Source organism: Cricetulus griseus, chromosome 8 (genome assembly GCF_003668045.3).
Source record: "Cricetulus griseus strain 17A/GY chromosome 8, alternate assembly CriGri-PICRH-1.0, whole genome shotgun sequence".
NCBI classification, from domain to species: Eukaryota; Metazoa; Chordata; class Mammalia; order Rodentia; family Cricetidae; genus Cricetulus; species Cricetulus griseus.
The window spans coordinates 21725854-21745629 of record NC_048601.1 but is presented as its reverse complement, the minus strand read 5'-3'; the positions used below and the strand labels follow the sequence as shown (position 1 = coordinate 21745629).

General features: G+C 45.8%; 1 protein-coding gene across 1 annotated transcript in view; it reads left to right on the top strand.

The window, feature by feature from the left end:
- Window positions 1-2264: 2264 nt before the first annotated feature.
- The window catches only part of Lpcat3 (lysophosphatidylcholine acyltransferase 3), a 39194-nt gene continuing 21682 nt past the window's right edge, over window positions 2265-19776 (top strand). Inside the window, exon 1 of the mRNA XM_027428229.2 lies at window positions 2265-2505. Coding sequence (XP_027284030.1) covers window positions 2355-2505 — 151 coding nt within the window. The 5' untranslated portion in view covers window positions 2265-2354. The remainder of the gene's footprint in view (window positions 2506-19776) is intronic.

The following is a 19776-nucleotide window of genomic DNA, read 5'->3' as shown; positions in this document are numbered from 1 at the left end:
TTCAAGACAGGATTTCTCTTTGTAGTCCTGGCTGTCCTGGAAGTCCTTCTGTAGACCAGGCTGGCCTCAAACTCAAAGATCCACCTGCCTCAGCCTCCCAAGTGCTCCCAAGTACTGAGATCAAAGACATGTGCCCCACATCTGGTTCACTTTTAAAGTGTGTGTGTGTGTGTGTGTGTGTGTGTGTGTGTGTGTGTGTGTGTTGTGTGTGTGTGTGTGTGTGTATGCCTGCGTGCAAATGTACGTGATATGTGTCTGTGTGAGTACAGGTACATGAATGCATGGAACATGTGTAGAAACCAAAGTACAACTTTTGGTTTTCTCTTTTGACTTTGAGTTCCAGGAATCAAACTGAGGAAGTTAGTCGGGTTTTTGTCAGCAAGTGCTGAGCCACCCCACAGACCTAGCATCACCTAAAGCTAAAAATACTTGATGATGGATATTACATCAGTCAAGTGATTGACTAAAACCTTCAGTCTCAGATTAAGAAGGGAAGGGAAGCCGGGTGGTGTGGCGCAAACCTTTAATCCCAGCACTCGGGAGGCAGAGGCAGGCGGATCTCTGTGAGTTCGAGACCAGCCTGGTCTACAAGAGCTAGTTCCAGGACAGCCTCCCAAAGCCACAGAGAAACCCTGTCTCGAAAAACGAAAGAAAAAAAAAAGGGGGGGGGATAACTCTTCGACTGATGGTTTTTTGTCTTAATCCAGGGAGGTTATAGACTCTACTTCTTAGGAGGGCTGGAGAGATAGCCCAGTGGTTAAGGAAGTGTATGGCTCTTACAAAGGACCTGAGTTCAATTCCCAGCGCCCCCATCAGTTAGCTCACACCTGCCTGTAACTCCAGACCCTGGGGAAAGGAAACCTGCCTCTACACACCACAAGCACATACCGTATAATTCAAAACAAATCTTTTTAAATTAACTAATTAAAATAATTGTGGGCCAGAGAGACTACTCAGCAGGTAAGAGCACTTGCCACCAAGCCTGACAGCCTGTTTGATCCCCTGAATCCACATGGTGACAAGACAGAAGGAACTCCAGCAAATTGTCCTCTGACCTCCGAATGTGTTCTGTGGCAAAAGCTAGTTCTGCCTCAAACACACACATAAATAAATGTAAAAAAAAAAAGAAAAAAAAGTTTTTAAGCAAAAATCAAAGTGGAACATACAAAAAAGACAGGAGACTTAGCTCAGTGGCACAGTCTTTCTTCTAAGGTTCAATTTCTCAGTTTAGGGGCGGGGGTAGAAAAAAAATGTACCAAGTGCTATGGAAGTGCAAGTCATAGCTGAACTCATGGTGACTCCCTTTGTTACATACTCCCATAGAGTGTCACTTTCCCTGAGGTCACCGGTGAGAAGTGAGACTGGAAAACCTCCCGGGAAGAAAAGACTCAATAGTTTCTGCGAGTCAGTGGCCGTTACCGTTTGAACTTTCATCAGGAACATGCATTACTTAAGCGGTGGCAAAAGTAATCTAATTGTTAATTAAAACAGCAAGTGTTTAAATAGGCTCTTTTTTTTTAATATAAATAGGCACATCCTAATTTCATTGCCTCCAGAGAGAAGGTCGCATTTTACTATAGGAAGGGAACTGCTAAGGACTAGGGTTATAGCTCAGGCGGGAAAGCATGACCGTGGGCCGGGTTCGATCCCCAGTACAGGAACAACCGAAAAGCACCCGCACGAGAAGAGCCACGTAGAATAAAAGGGTCGGACAGCGTTCTTGGGCCCCGGGGCTCCCCCAGACCCCTCGGGAAAGGCTTGGCGACTGCAGGACCCTCCCCAGGAGGCGCCGTTAGGGGGCGCTCGCGAGGCGGTAGCCGACATTCGCGCCTCTCCGTTACATGCCCCAGTAACCCCAGCGCCGGCGACCGAGAGTAACCTCGCGGTCTGGTGACGCCCCCGCACCCCCCCCCGCCCCGACTCTCGCCTGCTCCTGTCTCAACCAATGGGAAGGCAGCGAGCGAGCGGGCCGGACACCCGGCCGACCCACTCCCTCCCGGAGCCGTCCGGACCGAGTTGCTCGGTCACCTCGCCTCGCGCTCCCGGGCTGCTCCAATCGCAGCAGGGTCGCGATCGCAGGCCCCGCCCTGCCGCCCCGGCCCGTTTCCCTTCCCCACGGGAGTCACCTTTGCCTTACAAACGCTCGGCCCCGCCTTCTTCCTACCTTGCCGCGCTAGGCCCCGCCCCTGGCTGGCTCGACCAATAACTGGGTGGGTCTAGAGGCACTGGGCGGGCCCGCAGCCAATGCGCACGCCGTGGGCGGGCCCCCGGCCGGAATAGGGGGTGAAGCCGCCGCGTTCTGCCCACATTCGGGGCGCGGAGCTGGGGGTCCCCGGGGGGCGCCCGCACTTAAGATGGCGTCTGCAGCGGACGGGGACGTGGGAGAGGCTCTGGAGCAGATGCGGGGGCTGTGGCCCGGTGTCGAGGATCTGAGCCTTCACAAGTTGGCGACGTCCCTGGGCGCGTCGGAACAGGCGCTGCGGCTCATCATCTCCATCTTCCTGGGTAAGGACCCTCCTGCCTGCCTCTGCCCCCTCGTGGAGTCCCCGGGAAATAGGCGGAATGGGGACCGGACCTGCCTGTCTGCCCCGAACCACCCGGGAGGGCTTTGGGGTGCGGGTGTCGGTCCCCAGGCACACCAGCCAGCTATCGAGGGGAAGACACAAGTCTTGTCTCGAGTCTGGGGGCGCCGTACCTCTTGCCATTCTCTTTGGCCCGTGTTGTGTCCTTTGGCCCCTCAGTCATCTCCCGCCTTGTCATACATATGCCGGACCGTGGCCCGGCGACCTGTGTCTATCTGTGGCTCTCTAGAGTTCGACTCTGGCCGTGAGTACTGCTTATCTGTTATTTACAGCCCCCTTGGTGCGCGCTTCTTACGGCAGACATGTGCCCTCGAACTTAATGCTTTAGCCCCACGGGCCTCCTCAGCCCCCTGTTCCACACTTAGGTCGTCTCAGTCTATGTGCATTGCCAGCGTGTGTTGTACTTTAATCTCTTTTTCTGTCCTGTTTCGAGTATTTTCTCACACCGCGCTGTCTTTCCCCCCTTAGCCACCCGCCTGTCATTTATTCTGGAATATCTTCTTGTACTGGGCTTGGGAAACAGGACTATAACACCCTTAGAAACTCCATGCTTGTTCCAAGTGACTATTATTCGTAGGGTTCAAAGGATATGATGCGTCTGAGTTTATGTCACAGCAAGCTCCATCATAACTATTTTATAGGCTTTCTTTAAAGCCACATTCCTCGATGTTTTTAGTGCACAGAGGTAGCATGGCATGATGAAAAAGCATCGGCCTTGAAGTCAAAGGAATCTGACCCACCCACTGCTCACAAATGACAGGACCCCAGGCCAAGCCATGTAATCTCTACATCTAGTTTCTTGTGTGTGAAATGAGAACAGCTAGCTGTGCCTAGCATGGGATCGCTGTAAAGTCTGTAACAATTCGTAAGTCAAGATCAGAGATGACAGACTCGATTCGGTAGATTTTCAAGTAGTTGGAACTTTTGGGGGAGGCTGTACAACTTTAACTGGAGATAACATTAAGTGAAAGCTCTGGGAAAGATGGCTGGGGCAAAAGCAGAGGGTAACATCTGAACTGTAGTAAGTTTGTGATAAACTGGGTGTGGCGGCCTCTGTCTCTACGCCCCAGCACTCCGGTGCTGAGGCAAGAGAATTGTGAGTTTGAGCCTAGGCTAATGGTGTGAGGCCCTATTTAAAAAGAAGTTTGAGGTGAAATTGTGCTAGTGTGGAACGTTTTAAATTCCAGAAAGAAGTTTGGGATTTATCCAGGGTCAGTAGAGACATTGACATTCAATATCACCAGAGGGTGGGAACCCAATCTAGATAATGGCAGGAGCTTTAATTCATATTTAAACAACCACAGCCATTACCATTGTCATTTGCCTATTACATATCATACCAAGATGGTCTTTCTTTCTTCCGATAAAGGCTATCCCCTTCCTTGGTAGGATCCTAAGATTAGAGGTGGGCAGGATCTTAAGTTGCACAGTTTGCTAATACCCAAATTTATCAGCATCCCACATCTCTGGCTTTATGTACCACAGCCTGGTGACACTTTGAACCTTGCTTCCGACCTAGTTTGTTGGAGCTAAGATTGGCAATTAAGAATGCTTACACTCATTAGGTAGGAGGTCCTTTGCTGCTTTCTTGACTGTGTATTGAAAGACTAAGACAAGTAGCAACCAATCATCGGGTCAGCCTGTTAAGTGGAACGAAGAACTTAGGACTGGAAATCCATCTTTTGTGTGCTGACATCAAATACTGCCCAGTGCTGCTATGTACTGTCACAAAAATATGCTGACTGGGAAAGCATCTCTGTATCCTACCCCACTTCTTTCATCTTCTGTCATTATGACACATAACCAAAGTAATAAGTACCTGGGGCATGAGACACATTTCCAAGCCTTGTCTGTTCCGTCTGCCATTCCCAGGGCCTCCCTTCCCAACGCCCATATACTGTTTCCTTTGGTAATTTGTAGGGTTTCTCATTTTCATATCAACTCTGGGCTGGTTTTTTTCTTTGCAGTACCAGGGCCTAATGCATGCTAGGCAAGCACTGTACCACTGCACTGCATTTCCAGCCAAATTATATATGTGTCTACATAGGACGGTATTTCTAAGCTAAATGTATACGTGTAAATACAAGTTGATACGGTTGGCCTGGACATGAAGAGTATGTTTTGCCTGTAAATACATTTTCTTTATAGAGGTGTTTTTGTTTGGTTGCTTGATTGGTTGGTTTTTTGTTTGTTTGTTTGTTTGGTTTTTGTTTTTTGGAAACAGGGTTTCTTTGTGTAGCCCTAGCTATCCTGGAACTCCAGGCTGGCCTTGAACTCACAGAAGTCCTCCTGCTTCTGCCTCTCAAGTGCAGGGATTAAAGGCGTGCACCATCACCGCCAGGCCCTTGGAGAGGTATTAACCTGGAATTCCAACACTTGGGAGTAGAGGCCAGGGGTATTAGGAGTTCGTGGTCATCATTTTCTGCACAGAAAATTTGAGCCAGCCTGGGCTGCATGGGACTCTGCCTGAAAGAACTGAATGAAAACATACACAATTGGGGCTAGAGAGGTAGCTCAGAGGTTAGGAGTGCTTGCTGATCTAGAGGACTCAAGTTCAGTTCCCAGCGCCCACATCATGGGGCTCACAACTGCCTGTAACTCCAGCTCTATGGGATCTTGCACCTCTGGCCTCTGCCAGCACCTGCACTCACCTATACATACCCACACACAAGAATTCAGAATTAAAAGTAATAAAAATTAGTCTTAAACAGTGGTAAGGCTGGAGAGACAGATGGCTCAGCAGTTAAGAGCACTGGCTGCTCTTCCAGAGGACCAGGGTACAGTTCCCAGGACCAACGCGGCAGCTCACAACTGTCTGTAGCTCCAATTCCAGGGGATCCTAACCCCTACAAAGCCACAAATGCAGGCAAAATGCCAATGAATATAAAATAATGGGAAAGAATAAAAAAGCAGTGATGAGGTGCTGGGAGCAGAATTCCAGCCCAGTTTTCTTTCTCTACCTAAGCTCTGTGGTTTGAAGAGTTTTAAAACACTGGCTTTCTCATCTCCTTGCTAAAGACCTATGACGAGAAATAATACTTCCCATAGTGTGTAAATGTATTGGAAACAAGTTTCAGGAAACGGTGTTGGCCCTTACTGTCTTATTGTTCATATCATTTATGCCCCCTACATTGAACTCTGTTGATGACTTACAGAGAGCAATCTGAAAGGTCCTAATTCAGAGAAATAATTTGAGAGAGGAAGGTAGGGTGTGTTGGGAATTGAACCCAGGGCTTCACACATGCTAAGCAAGCACTCTTTCACAGGGCTGCATCCCCCAGCTTGGTTTGTTGTTGCTTTAATTTTTGCTTTTGAAACAGGGTCTTTGACTCATCTGAAGTTCACTATTCGTACCAGGCAGATCCAAACTCACTGAGACCTGCTTTCGTCTGACTAGAGTGCTGGGATTAACTATACCTGGCTCACCACTTTATAATTTTAATATTCAGTACATAAGGCAAGAGTAAGGCTGTGTGGAGTGCTGTCTTGGAGTACTTTGAACAGCGAGAAGACTACTAATACGGACATTTGTGGTTCAAGGATGCTAAAGATGAGTTTTGCCATGAGCCCTGATGCTGACAAATGCTGCTGGGAAACACCCCTCTTTGACAGATTAGGTTTCATCATTCCTTAATATAACTTACAGCATAAATTCTTCAATAAGTTCAACAAGATGTACCTACTATGGACAAATAGTGTTCTTGATGCCACAAGGGCAAGAGCAATGGGTGCCATGCGAGTAATAAAGCCATGCACGCAGACATTATGGTCTGTCAGCATAGGGAATAGGCGTGAGATCCGTGTGCTGACCCCAGTACAAGGCGGAAACCTAAGTGCTATAGGAAGTACAAAGCATTGTGAAATTTAGAGATGTAGTGTTTTATAAATAATGAGCTTTGGGTATTGAGTTAGGTTTCTTCTTTAGGCTCAGATGGTAAAATTTAGGAAGTGCAAGAGCACTTAAGAGCCTGATGCAGGATCACCACTAATTTAAGGCCAGCCTGGGCTACTGGCTGAGACTGTCTCACCAAAACAATGAAGTTGTTGCTGTTTGAATTTTGAATGGGAATACTGTGCCTGGGGCTGTAACTGGGAAGATAATGTACAAAGGTGATTTTAAAAGACAGGAGTGATAAGTGGGACTGGTGATCTGGGCCCAGATGACTTGGCAAGGTGGATCCATTGAGAGTAGAAACGAAACCTCTGAAATTTGGGGAATGCAGAACTGTTTGAAAGGTGGGTTCTGAAAGTACTTTTATCTACTTAGCTGGTGTTGCCAGAAACCAAAGACTCCACCTTGTCACCTCCCTGTCCACACCCCAGTCGCCAGTTCCTATCAGTTCGATCAATAAATTGTATCTCCAGTTCATCTTCTTCTCTCGATCACCACCCACCTGTCCTCAGAAACCGCCCACCCCCACCCAGAGCAGCCTCCCAACTACCCTCTAATTCTCTTCTCTCCAATGGCAGCCAGAGTCATCCGATCCTGTGTATCTCCTGCCCCACCCGGAACCACCATTCAGGGGCTTTCATGCCCGTGAGCCCCTGCCTGCTGCTCCAGCCTTGTTTCAAACAAGTGCACAACCTTTAGCCACGTGGCCTCTCTTCAGGTCCTCAGAGAAGGCAGTAAACCCTTCCTGCCCCTGAGCCTTTGTACACACTCTGTGCACACTGACTCTATGCCCAGGAAGCTCTTTGCACAGTTGCTCAACTTGACACACCTGTCCACCTTTCAGGTCTCACATCAAATTGTTGCTTCCTCTGAGCGTTCTTTCCCGACTGGCATTTGAAGTCATGTCCCTTTTTACATTTTCTTAAGCCGAATGAAATATCCTTCTAATCATCTATTACACTAGCTCACCACAGGGTACCCAGAGTTTATAGTGTAAGACCCGAGGAAAGCTCGGGCTTCCAGGATCTTAGCCCAGGACCTCGGCCACTCCAATCACCAGGCTGAGTCAAAAGCTTGCTGCAAACTGCATGAGGCTTTATTGTTGTTTAAGGAGCTAACCCCATGTTAGCTCGGGTCTTTCATTCACCCGCCATGGCAGATGGCTCGCAAAGACGGCTCGAAGTGGCTGCATGGAGATCTTATAGGGCAGCGTAAGGGGAGTGTCTAGGGGTACGCACAGGCTCAGGATTGGTGTGCCTCCAGGCTTGGAGGGTTTACTCTGTGTTGATTGGTCAACTGGTTGTGGCCCATAGGCCCTCCCAGGGTGGTTGCTATGCTCTGCACGTCATTGCTGTGCACTTGTCCGTAAAGCACACCCAGAGCTGTAAAGCATAGCACCACCAGCTAGCTAACTTCTGATTGGTTCCTTGCCACGAGGCAGACACCTAACCTCTAGTGACCAAGGCAAGGTCATGGCAAGCTCGTGTTACTGTCATGGCTGCTGAAAGGGGCAGGCATCTGACCTTAGTGACTAAGACAAGATCAGACAAACACGTGTTCGGCTGTTATGGCTGCCGAAATGGGGAGCTGGTCCCTTTAATAATGTAGCACTTGGCCCCATAAATAGTTGTTGCTTTAGTGAATGTATGAATGAATGATTTAGAAGAAGATGAACTAGAAAAAAGCAATCCCCCCTCAAAAAAGACTGGGTGTGGTGATGCACACCTGTAATTCCAGCATTCAAAAGCATTATGAGTTCAAGGCCAGCCTGGGATTCTAAACCAAGGACTACGTTTGTAGCTCAGTGGGAGAGCAACCGTACCGCCTAAGATGCACAAGGTCTTCAGTTCCTTCCTTGACATTGAAGAGAGGTGGCAGACAGGACCTAGCTTTCATCTTCTGCCTAGACAGCCAGGCACAGAGAAGAAAAAGAAAGTCAGGTGCCGTTCAGTACCAGGATGCAATCTAGTATGATACTTAATTTAAATTCCAAAGAAATTGTAAAACCTGAGCATGGGAAGGAAGTTAAGCAGGTTCAGTCAGGGCCAGGATTGTGGCTGTGTTTTTGAGGCCTGGGTTTGATCTCAAGGCCTACATAAACCAAATGTGGTGGTCCACACTATAAACCCAGCACCCAGGAGGAGGAAAGGAGGCCCAGGATCAGCCTCAGCTACCAAGCAGGTTTGAGTCCAGCCTGTGCTACAGGTGGGCTCAGGAGTAATTTGGTTTCATAACTGAATCAGCTGGGAAATGAAATGCTGCAGGAAAGCTTATAGGAGGGAATCTGATATCCCTTATCAACAACAGAAGAAACTACCATTATCTTTGTGAGATGGCATCCCAAGTAGCCCAGGCTGGCCTTGATCCTTCTACCTCCATCTCCCAAGACTGCAAGTGAACACTACCACCTGGGCTTTGTAGCTGCCAATTATTAAGGCTTCGCTGTGTACCAACATTGTCCTTGAGTGATCCTCAGGCAGCACTGTGAAACCTGCCAGTTCTCAAAAGATAACTACAGCAGTGCCGTGATTTCCCTTGACCATATTGGGATTGGTGGAGCCCATGCTCCATAACCTTTCTGTTGGCTCTGTGGATAACTAAGGTGTAATTGGCACATGGAATACCTCAGCATCCAAAGCTGAAGCTGGCCAAATGGAACAGATGGCCACTGCCTGTGGGCGTGGCCATGGCCATAGCTTTCTTGACTGACAGCTCAAAATTGCAGTTAGGAATAGGAATTCTTTCCTTGGAGGTTCAGGATTCGTATCACTAATATAGTTACCTTTAAAATAAAACCAAACGAGGTCCCCATGTTTGCTCCCCATGGACCAGAGTCACAGCTAGTCCTTCAGGGAAAAACTCCCTTGTTCAGTGCAGTCTTTCTGGGGGTAGCATTGAGATCACAACACAAAGACATCAAAGTTAACAAGGTGGAACTTAAAATTGAGTCACATTAGCTAAACAACTGGGATTTCTGACTATGCCACATAGTACTATAAAATAGGGCCATGTCCTGAATGACTTTCACGTGCCCTGCCAATTCTAAACGTCTAGGTATAGCATATTACTTGTGTGTTCCTGAACGTCATACGATTTCATAGCCACAGATTTTCTCAGCAGCTGAAGCTTCTGGCTTGAGATTTGTTTGTGAGTGGGCCAAGGATGACCTTGAACTCCTGGTCCTCCAGCCTCCACCTTCCAGTTGCAGGGAAGGACCAGTGTGAGCTACTCCACCTGACTCTGGACTGCTTGATGGTTATGAGCTGGTTAGATGTCCCATTGTGCCTCAGGCTGGCATCAAACTCACAGGAACCCTCCCCCCTAAGCTACCTGTCACACCTAGCTTGACTCTTGCTTTCTGTTTTATTTGATACCAGCCTTGCTTAATAGGCTCTAGACTACACTCACATCATTAGGAAGGCTTTGAATTTGTTCCACTCTTGCCTCAGCCTCAGAGTATCTGCTCTCACAAGCCTGCACCAGCAGGCCCCAGGTGAATAATCTGGGACCGTTGTTTGAGACTGGGTCTTGTCTTCAGCCCAAGATGGCTACGGACTCAAAAAGTCCGCTTGCCTTCACCTCAGGGTCCTGGGATCACCACACCCACCATGATCTGCCTGTTCACAAGCCTTCAGGGCATACTTGCTGCCCTAGAGCTTAAAGGTGACTGTTGAGAGTATTTCATCATCTCTTTTGTAATACTTGATGTCTGGATTGTCTCCAGCCTTTGAAATGTCAGTGTATACTAAGATCTTTGGCCAAGCAACTCTCTTGGATTCTTTATGACTTAGTGTTCCCCACTGGCTAGCACGCCTTGCCATTCTCCAAATCCTCATTATGAATCATTTTGTTAAAAGATCATGAGCATCAGTGTTGTAAACATTATCGTTACAGGAACTTCAAACAAGAGGGCCAGTTACAAACTTCCTCATAGCAGGACAGGACCACTGTTGCCATTTTTGCTCCTTGCATCAAATCAGCCACCTTGAGCAGTATAGCATTTCTGCTTTGTTGTTTGCATGCTTGTTTTTCTAAGACAGGGTCTCTTTAGCCCAAGATAGCCTGTAGGCTTGCCTTGAACTCAAAGCAACGCCTTATCGTTCTTCAAATCCTGGATTATTGAACCATGTCTCAACTCATAACTTGACTGATGTTACATTTATTAAATGCAGTTATGAAATTGACTTGTGGCCTTAACAGAAATTAGATCCCAGTTGCACCTGCCAGGGAAAGCTATCTGTTCTCATGCTTAAGGGGTTTAAAGTACAAGTGTGTAGGTGTGTCTTTGTGTGTCTGTGTCTGTGTGTGTGTCTGTGTGTGTGTGTGTGTGTGTGTGTGTGTGTGTGTGTGTGTGTGTCTGTGTGTGTGTGTGTGTCTGTGTGTGTGTGTGTGCTGGGATAACAAGCATAAGACATTACACCTTGTCTGTAACTTGTTTATTCAGAAAGTGTCACATGTGTCATTTTTCTCTCCCCGTTTTCAAAAACATGAAAGGGATGGTGAACAAAACACTAGAAAAAAAAAAGTGATTTCTGGTGACAGTGTTCTTTTGGCTTGAAATACACTGTTTTTAAGATCTCATTTCCTTTCTATTCAAGTCACAGCTTTGAAGATCAGTTAGAAGAATGAGCTCTGGGCACCTTGAATGAACTGTCTGTGTAAGAATCACAAATACAGTAATTGTTAATAATAAAGTCCTCGGGCGTGTGTGTCATTGCATCATAACTAGAGGGATGCTTTGTCAGAGGTGGGCAACTAAGCTGAGGTAATTATACCCAAGTTTTAATTTGGACTCTACACAGTCTTTTTTGAAACACAAAGTAGCCTTGGCTGGTCTGGAATTCATAAAGATCCACCTGCCTCTAGCTCCAGAATGCTGGGATTAAAGGCCTGTGTCGCCACACCTAGAAAATAAAGATAGTCTTATCACAGTTTCCCGAGGCAAACCCCCACCCCCAGGCCAGAGCTCTGCTCTCTTGAAGAACCTAATGGATCTCTATGGATATTGTTCACACACACACACACACACACACACACACACACACACACACACACACTCTCTTAAGAGGTAACCCTAAAATCATGTAGGAGTCAGACTATGGATCAGAGTTCCCAAATCCATTTCTGGCCTCTGGCAAAGAAGAAACTGCCAAGAGGCCGAAGGATGTTTCATTCTCCCTTCCTCTGAAAAAGTCACCCTAACTGCCAGGGGAAGTTTTTGTGAGTGTGTGCATGCATGTGAGTACATGTGTGTGTCTGTGTCAGCCAAAGGGGTGTGTGTATGTGTTCTTGCAAATACCCACAGAGGTCCTGGGATCCTTTAGAGCTGGAGTTACAGGTGCTTGTGAGCTTCTGTGTGGATGCTGGAAACTGAACGTGGATCCTCTGCAAGAGCAGCCAAGGGTTCACGGCCACTTCTCCATCTCTTCAGCCCTGACAGGAAAAGGTTGCTGTTGCTTTTGTTTTTGCATGGTTTGGTTGGTTTTTTTTTTTTTTTTTTTTTTTTTTTTTTTTTTTTTGAGACAGGGTTTCTCCGTGTAGCCCTGGCTGTCCTGTAACTTACTCTGTAGACCAGGCTGGCCTGGAACTCAGATTCACCGTACTTTGCACTACCACACCCTGATTGAAAAGTCTTAAGTACACTATTTAAATGTCTCAGTCTAACTTCATGCTAAATTTAAATTAAGAATAAAAAATCTATGCCAGGCTGGTCCATGCCTTTAATCCCAGCACTTGGGAGGCAGAGGCTAGCCTGGTTTACATAGGGAGTTCCAAGACACACAGAGCTATATAATGAGACTCTGTCTCAAAAAAATAAAAATAAAAAGCTTTTATTAACTAAAGATGTTTTCATTACCAGAAGCTCATATTGGTGTGACATTTCTGTAAGGAAACCATAAAATAGGAGGAGGGTAGAGATGTAACCCACACCTTGGGAGTCATTGGCAAGCAGGATCAGTGTGAATTTGAGGCTAAACTTATATATTGAGTCCCAGGCTAGCCAGGGCTACACAGTGAGACCCTGTCTCAAAACAAACCCATATGTGGTCCTATCTGCTACATAAAATTTATATAAAGTGAGGCAGTCATTTTTGAAAGTAATAAAGAATTCACTATGAAAATAAAGGATCTGTACACATATGAAAATCTTGGTGTTGTGTTGGATCTCTGTTTGCATGCTATACTGAGAAATGGCACTCTTGTAGCTGTGGTGAATGCCTTCTAGCTCTTGAGGTTTTCACTTTGCTGTGGTAGCAGTTCTAAACTCAGATCAACTGGACACCACTCTAGATTACACTCCATAAATAGGATACTAGGGTTTCCAAAACAAGCAGAAGCCAGCTGGAATAGTGCCCCTTAAGGCTCCTGGCATATACCTTGGACAAAGTCAGAAACGACTGGAATATGGACCCAGGACCTAACCAAAACCACTGAACCATGAAGGCCACTAGAAATGTTCCTTCTTATTTCTAATCTACATTCTTTACTGAAAGGAAAGTCGGTCTCACTTTGTTTTTATTTTATTTATTGTTTTTGGGTTTTTTGAGACAGGGTTTCTCTGTGTAGCCCTGGCTGTCCTGGAACTCACTCTGTAGACCAGGCTGGCCTCTAACTCCAAGATCCACCTGCCTCTGCCTCCTGAGTGCTGAGATTAAAGTCGTGTGTCACCACCACTGGCCAGTGATCTTGGGTTTTCTTTTAAGACAGTATTTGTAAGTTACCCAGGCTGACCTGGAACTTAACTGTCTTGCCTAGTCTAACCTCAAACATACAGTGATCCCCTGCATCAATCTTCCAAGTAGGTGGGATTACAGGTTGGCATCACCAAACCCGACTAACTCCAATTTTAAATTCTTTAAATTCATTGATTGCCCAACTGAAAAACTAGAAAAAAATAAAAGCAAACAGGAACTCCTGGGTAGCTAATGATGTTTAACTTGGGTTTTGTGACCTGAGGAATAGGACCCAGGACCTCATACTGGACAGGCTCTGTCCACTACTTCTGAGCCACATCCCCAGTCCACATTTTTGTTGTTGTTGTTGTTGTTGTTGTTTTGAGACAGCTTTGTTGTATAGCCCAGGCTGACCTTGCACTCCCTGCTTGTCTCTGACCTCCTGCATGCTGGGAAGGCAAGCACCATACTCCCAGCCATAAGCATTTATTTTTAAAATATATACAGCCAGAGTCACATATATGTCCTTCATTTGTTTCTGCTGTCACACAGCAGAAGTGCTATCTCTCCAGCCCATCGAAAAAGGTTTTTAAAAAATGTCCAAAGTGCTGGGCGTTGGTGGCGCACACCTTTAGTCCCAGGACTCAGGAGGCAGAGGCAGGCGGATCTCTGAGTTCGAGGCCAGCCTGGTGGTCTACAGAGAGTTCCAGGACAGGCTCCAAAAGTTCAGATCAGTGCTAACTGCTGCATGAGCTGTTATGCCCCTGTACCCTGTAATTCCACACTGGGAACCCAAGGCAGAAGGACGAGGAGACTGAAACTAACCTGGCCCATACAGCAAGACTGTCTAAAACAAAACAAGCAAACAACCAACTTGAGCTATATAACTTGTTTCAAAGGAACTAACAGAACACATGATGTCAAGCACTTGGAGAAATTGGACCAGTTTACACTGCTAGTAAGAATGTAAAATGCTATAGTCTGGAGAGTTCGGCAGTTTCTCAGAAAGTTAAACAGCTAATGTACAATCTGCAAAAAAGAAGTTCTGGAAGTAATTCTTATCTGTGCTGCAGGTTGAGAACCAATTCAGTGTGTCTAGGGGTAGACCTAAGAGTACACAAAGCATCTCTTCACATAAACCAAAACAAGTTATAATAGCTAAAAAGAGGAAACAATCCATCGGTCTACCAACTGATGAATTAATCTTACTCTTATAATGGCATCAGATTCAACCACAAGGAAGAATAAGAAAGAAGTAGATAGGATCCTGGATATGGATATGATCAAAGTATTATCTCATGCGTGTGCGCATGCGCACATTTGCACATGTACACATTCATTACTCCGGTATAATTGTAAAAGAATAAATAACTTTTTAAAGAGAAGGAATGAGAGGCTAGAGATTGCTCAGTGGGTAAGAGCACTGGCTGCTCTTCCACAAGACCTGGGTTCAATTCCAGCACCCAACACGGTGGCTCGCCCCTGTCTGTAACTCCAGTCGCAGGGGACCCAGGACACTCTTCTGGCCTCCACCAGCCCCAGACATGCACAGAGTACATAGACATTCTTGCAGGCAAATCGCCCATGCATATAAAGTAAAATTTAAAACATTACAATAATAGTAAAAGGGTTCAGTTGTATTTAACTTACCATATGAGGTGTGAGAAAATTAAAAACCAGTTAATAATGATAGAATGTGTTCATGTGGTAAGAATGAAACAGTATTTGTGCTTAATAGAATTAGATGAAACATCTAATCTCTCTGTACTCCATAAAAGCCATGGGTAATGAAGGAAGAGCATTTTAGAATCTTGTTTTAAAGCTGGAGGGTGGTAGAGATTCTCCCCTGAGGAGCCTGAACCCATGCCTGTGTAAGTCTGGCCTTCTTGCAATTGCTATTGTCCTAACCCTTGTCTTAAATCTGTATTTAAAATCGTTAGTAAGATTTCCAGCTCTGTTTCACTAAACAGAAATATTTGATGAAAATATTAAATCGGGAGGGTACTGCTGGTATGTGCTAGGTGGTTTTTAATTAGGCCAGTTTCAAGTTTTTTGTTTTGTTTAGTTTTGCTTTTTGGTTTTTTGAGACAGGTTTCTCTATGTAATCCTGGCTGTCCTAGAACTCACTGTGTAGCCCAGGCTGCTCTGGAGCTCACTGTGTAGGCCACGTTGGCCTTGAGCTTCTTTTCTTACTGTCTCCGTCTTAGGCAGTGCCAGGGATTGAACTCAGGGCTTTATGCATGGTAGACGAACAAACAGTGTAACTAACACACACACACACACACACACACACACACACACACACACACACACACACACACATGCATTTGGGCCCCTGCCTGGAAGATACGTGTATAGAACTCAAGCTCCAGGGTTTATACTAGAAATCCTCCTGCCTCCGCCTCCCTAGTGCTAAGATCACAGGCCTGTACTGCCACACCCATCCAGCTCCTCTTTTTATTTATTTATTCATTTATTTATTTATTTGTTTGTTTAGTTTTGGATTTTTGAGGTAGGGTTTCTCTATATAGCCCTGGCTGTCCTGGAACTCACTCTATGGACCAGGCTGGCCTCGAACTCACAGAGATCCACCTGTCTCAGCCTCCCGAGTGCTGTAATTAAGGTGTGGGCACCACCACAAGCTCTTTTTGTTTTCTATTAAAGACATACAGAAGAGAGCAAGAGTCCAACAATTGGACAGACAGTTAAGGGTACTCTTTCTCCTGGCAGCATCATAACTAGGCAGCAGGGAGTTATTATTTATTAGCTGAGACACCTATTGAACAAAGGCATCTCACCTATCTTGTTTATGTTTGCAGAAGTTAGGGTTGGCCCCAATAAGAACAAGGAGGCATTGTTAGGGAAGGTTGTTAAGAAGCCAGGTGATAAATCCCAGGGCAGGGAGACAGATCAAGCATGCCTTGAGCAGTCCTTGCTCGGAGCAGAGCAGAGAGACTGGAATGGACTTTCTCTCCCCTGGAAACCGGGGCTGTAAATAAAGGGAGCAAAGCCTCCATTAGATGTCTTTGAGTGAGAACAATAGCCCTACAATCCAGTAAGCAAAAACTGGGTACAAAAGCCAGGCGGGGGGGGCTGGTGAACACCTTTAATCCCGGCACTTGGGAGGCAGAGGCAGGTGGATCTCAGTGAGTTAGAGGCGACTCTGATCTACAGAGTAAGTTCCAGAACAGCCAAGGCGAGAGAGAGAGAGAGAGAGAGAGAGAGAGAGAGAGAGAGAGAGAGAGAGAGAGAGAGAGACCCTGTCTCAAAAAAAAAAAAAAAAAAAAAAAGGGACAAGGGCCAGAGATGGCTCAGACAGCCACTAAGAGTGCTTCTTGTTCTTCCAGAGAACCCTAGTTCAGTTCCCAGCACCCACATCAGGCAGCTTACTTCCTGTAACTCCAGCTCCAGGAGGATCTGGTCTCCTTGGGCTCATGCACTCATGTGAACATTCCCAAACACAAACACACACAATTGAAAATAATAGAAGCAAATCTTTTTAAAATAGGGTAAAGCAATTCCAAGAGAAAGCAAAGGTGGGAGCAATAAGATACTAGAGCAATGAGCAAGAAGAAGTAGACTTGCTCCTCTCAGTGCCACTGACTTGAGTTCTACAAGTAAACATGTTAATGACCAAGGAAGAGGTTCCCTGTGCTGTGAAACTTTCCAATTCTGAGCCCCATGAACTAGAAGTAACTGTTTATCCCAAAGTCCAGAGGACTCATCCTGCTGCCTCTCGCTTCAGATTGTCTTAGGAGGTGCCACCCACATCCCAGCTGGCTTCCCTGGACTCACAGCCCTGGCAGCCTTCTCAGCCTGGCCTCTCCTAGGGCCTGATGCTGGCACAGGCAGCCAGGATCCTTCCCTGCCTGACGATACAGATTTATTGTGTGGTAGTCGACTTTTTTTTTTTTTTTTTAATGCAGGATTTTTGGTATCCGAAGATAAAAGTAACAGTCTTGGGTTTTGTTTTTTCTTTCTTTGCTTTTTGTTTTGTTTTCTTTTCTTTTCTTTTGGGTTTTTTTGTTTTGGGGGGCCAGGCGGTGAGACAGGATTTCTCTGTTTAACAGTCCTGGCTGTCCTAGAATTCGCTTTGTAGACCAGAATGGCCTCAAACTCACTGAGATCCACCTGTCTCTGCCTCCCAAGTGCTGGGATTAAAGGCGTGCGCCACCACAGACAGGCTTGTTTTTTGTTTTTTAAGAAAAAGTGACACATGTCACTTCCAGTTGCCTGCGCAAGATGTAGAACTCTTAGCTACCTCTCCAGCACCATGTCTGTCTGCATGCCACCATGTCCCACCATGACGACAGTGGACTAAACCTCTGAACTGTCACAATCCATCATCAAGGGAAGTGAGAACTCCAGGCAGAAGCATGAAGACAAGACTGCTTGCTATTCCATTCAGTACACCCTCCAATCAGGGAACTCACTCTCAGCCAAGGAAATAGACCTGAAGAAATAGAGGATTGGTGCTTGGTCATTTGCTCTGACTCATGCTCCGATAGCTTCTTTACACTGCTCAAGACCATCTGCCCCCGGAATGTTTCCACCCACAGTGGGATGTGCCTTCCTGTATCAACTAGCAATAAAGACAGTCCCTCACAGACATGCCCACAGGCCAGTCTGATCTAAGCAATCCTTAAAAAATAAAAGAAAGAAAGAAAGAAAGAAAAAAGAAAAAGTGACACCTGGACATGGGTGCACACACTAAAAGCCCAGCACTCAAGAGACAGAAGTTTGAGAGAAATGGCTCAGTGGTTAAGAGCACATACTGTTTTTGCAGAGGACCCAAATTGGATTCCCAGCACCCACACCAGACATCTCATAACTGCCTGAAACTCCAGCTCCAGGGGATCTGACACCCCTTTGACCTCCTCCTACACAGGCAGACAGACAGATACATACACTCACACAAATAAGTAATAAACATTTAAAAAAGAAATGGCTTTTTATAAAGAAGAGGCTGAAGCCTGGCCTACAGAGCAAGCTCCAGGACAGCCAAGGCTGCAGAGAGAAATCCTTTCTCAAAAAACTGACCAACAAACAAAAGCCAGGCATGAAACAAAAAAATCAAAATTTAAAAAACACAAAATCCACCGGCATTGGTGACTCACACCTTTAATCTCAGCGCTCAGGAGGCAGAGGCAGGCCTGGTATATAGAGTGAATTCCAGGACAGCCAGAGCTCTTACACAGAGAAACCCTGTCAAAAAAAAAAAAAAAAAAACAAAACACAAAATCCAAGGCAAGTGTGGTTGTGAATGCCTGCAATCCAGCCATTCTGCAGACTGAGCAGGGGAGCCACTAGGAGTTTAAAAAACGTTTCAGAGACTACCTGGTTTTTAAGAAGTTGGGTATCAATATGCTTATATGAAATATTTGAATATTTATGAGTATGGATCTTCAAGTTATTTAAAGTATATTATTCTCTCACTAATTCATAGGGCTGCAGTCTAAGACTGAGTGAATCCTACCAAACCTTGTGTTTCTATATATACATACACACTGGTGATGAAGCTTAATTGTTAAATTTGGTACAGTAAGGATCAGTAATAATTAATAATAAGATTGTACTATGCCTTAGTTAGGGTTCTATTGCTGTAAAGAGACACCATGACTGAGGCAACTCCTATAAAGTAAAGCATTTAATTGAGGTGGCTCGTTTACAGTCTCAGTAGTTCTGTCCATTAGCATCATGGCAGGAAGCTTGGTGGCGAGCAGGCAGACTGGTCCTGGAGAGGGAGCTGAGACACCTTCATCTTGTAGGCAACAGGAAGTTGGCCGAGACACTGGTCAATATCCTGAGCATAGGAAACCTCAAAGCCCGCCCCACAGTGACACACTTCCTCCAACAAAGCCACACCTCCTAATAATGCCACTCCCTATGAGATCATGGGGGCCAATTACATTCAAACTGTCACATACTATAATAAAAATTATGTTATGCATGTAGATACATAGAAAGGATACACACACACACACACACACACACACACACACACACCTTACTGTAGGTAACTCTTCAGCCACCCATAGTGGTTCACACCTGTAATCCAGCACTTGGAAGACTGGGTCAGGAGGACTGCCATAAGTTTGAGGCAGCCTTGGCTACATAGTGAATTCCAGACCAGTCAGAGCCACAGCATGAGACCCAGCCTCGATAGATAGATAGATAGACAGATAGATAGATAGATAGATAGATAGATAGATAGATAGATAGATAGATAACAAAACAAACTTCAGCCTTTTCACCTAAAGGGAGCGGTTTATGGCTTCTCTGGCATGTCTCAGTTGGCAGCATCATAGCTCTCTCTCACTTTGGAGTCATGGTTAGGTAAGATGTGGGTTACTCTTGTATACGGACACTAATGGGAATCTGCCTGTCTGATGGCCTAGTGTTGCATAGCTAATAACTGGGTGTCATGGACACCCTAGGTAAAAGGCTGAAGGGGTGGTGTCAGTGTAAGGTTTAGTCACACTCCTCAGAGTGGTGTATATGATTTGGGGATTTGTTTATTCTTGAAACTTTCCATTCATCCAAATGTTGTGTAGCAACTGAAACTAAGGAGGGGAAAAAAAGGCTGAGATAAAGGGCTTTCTGTAAGTGTATGATGCTCTTGCAAACT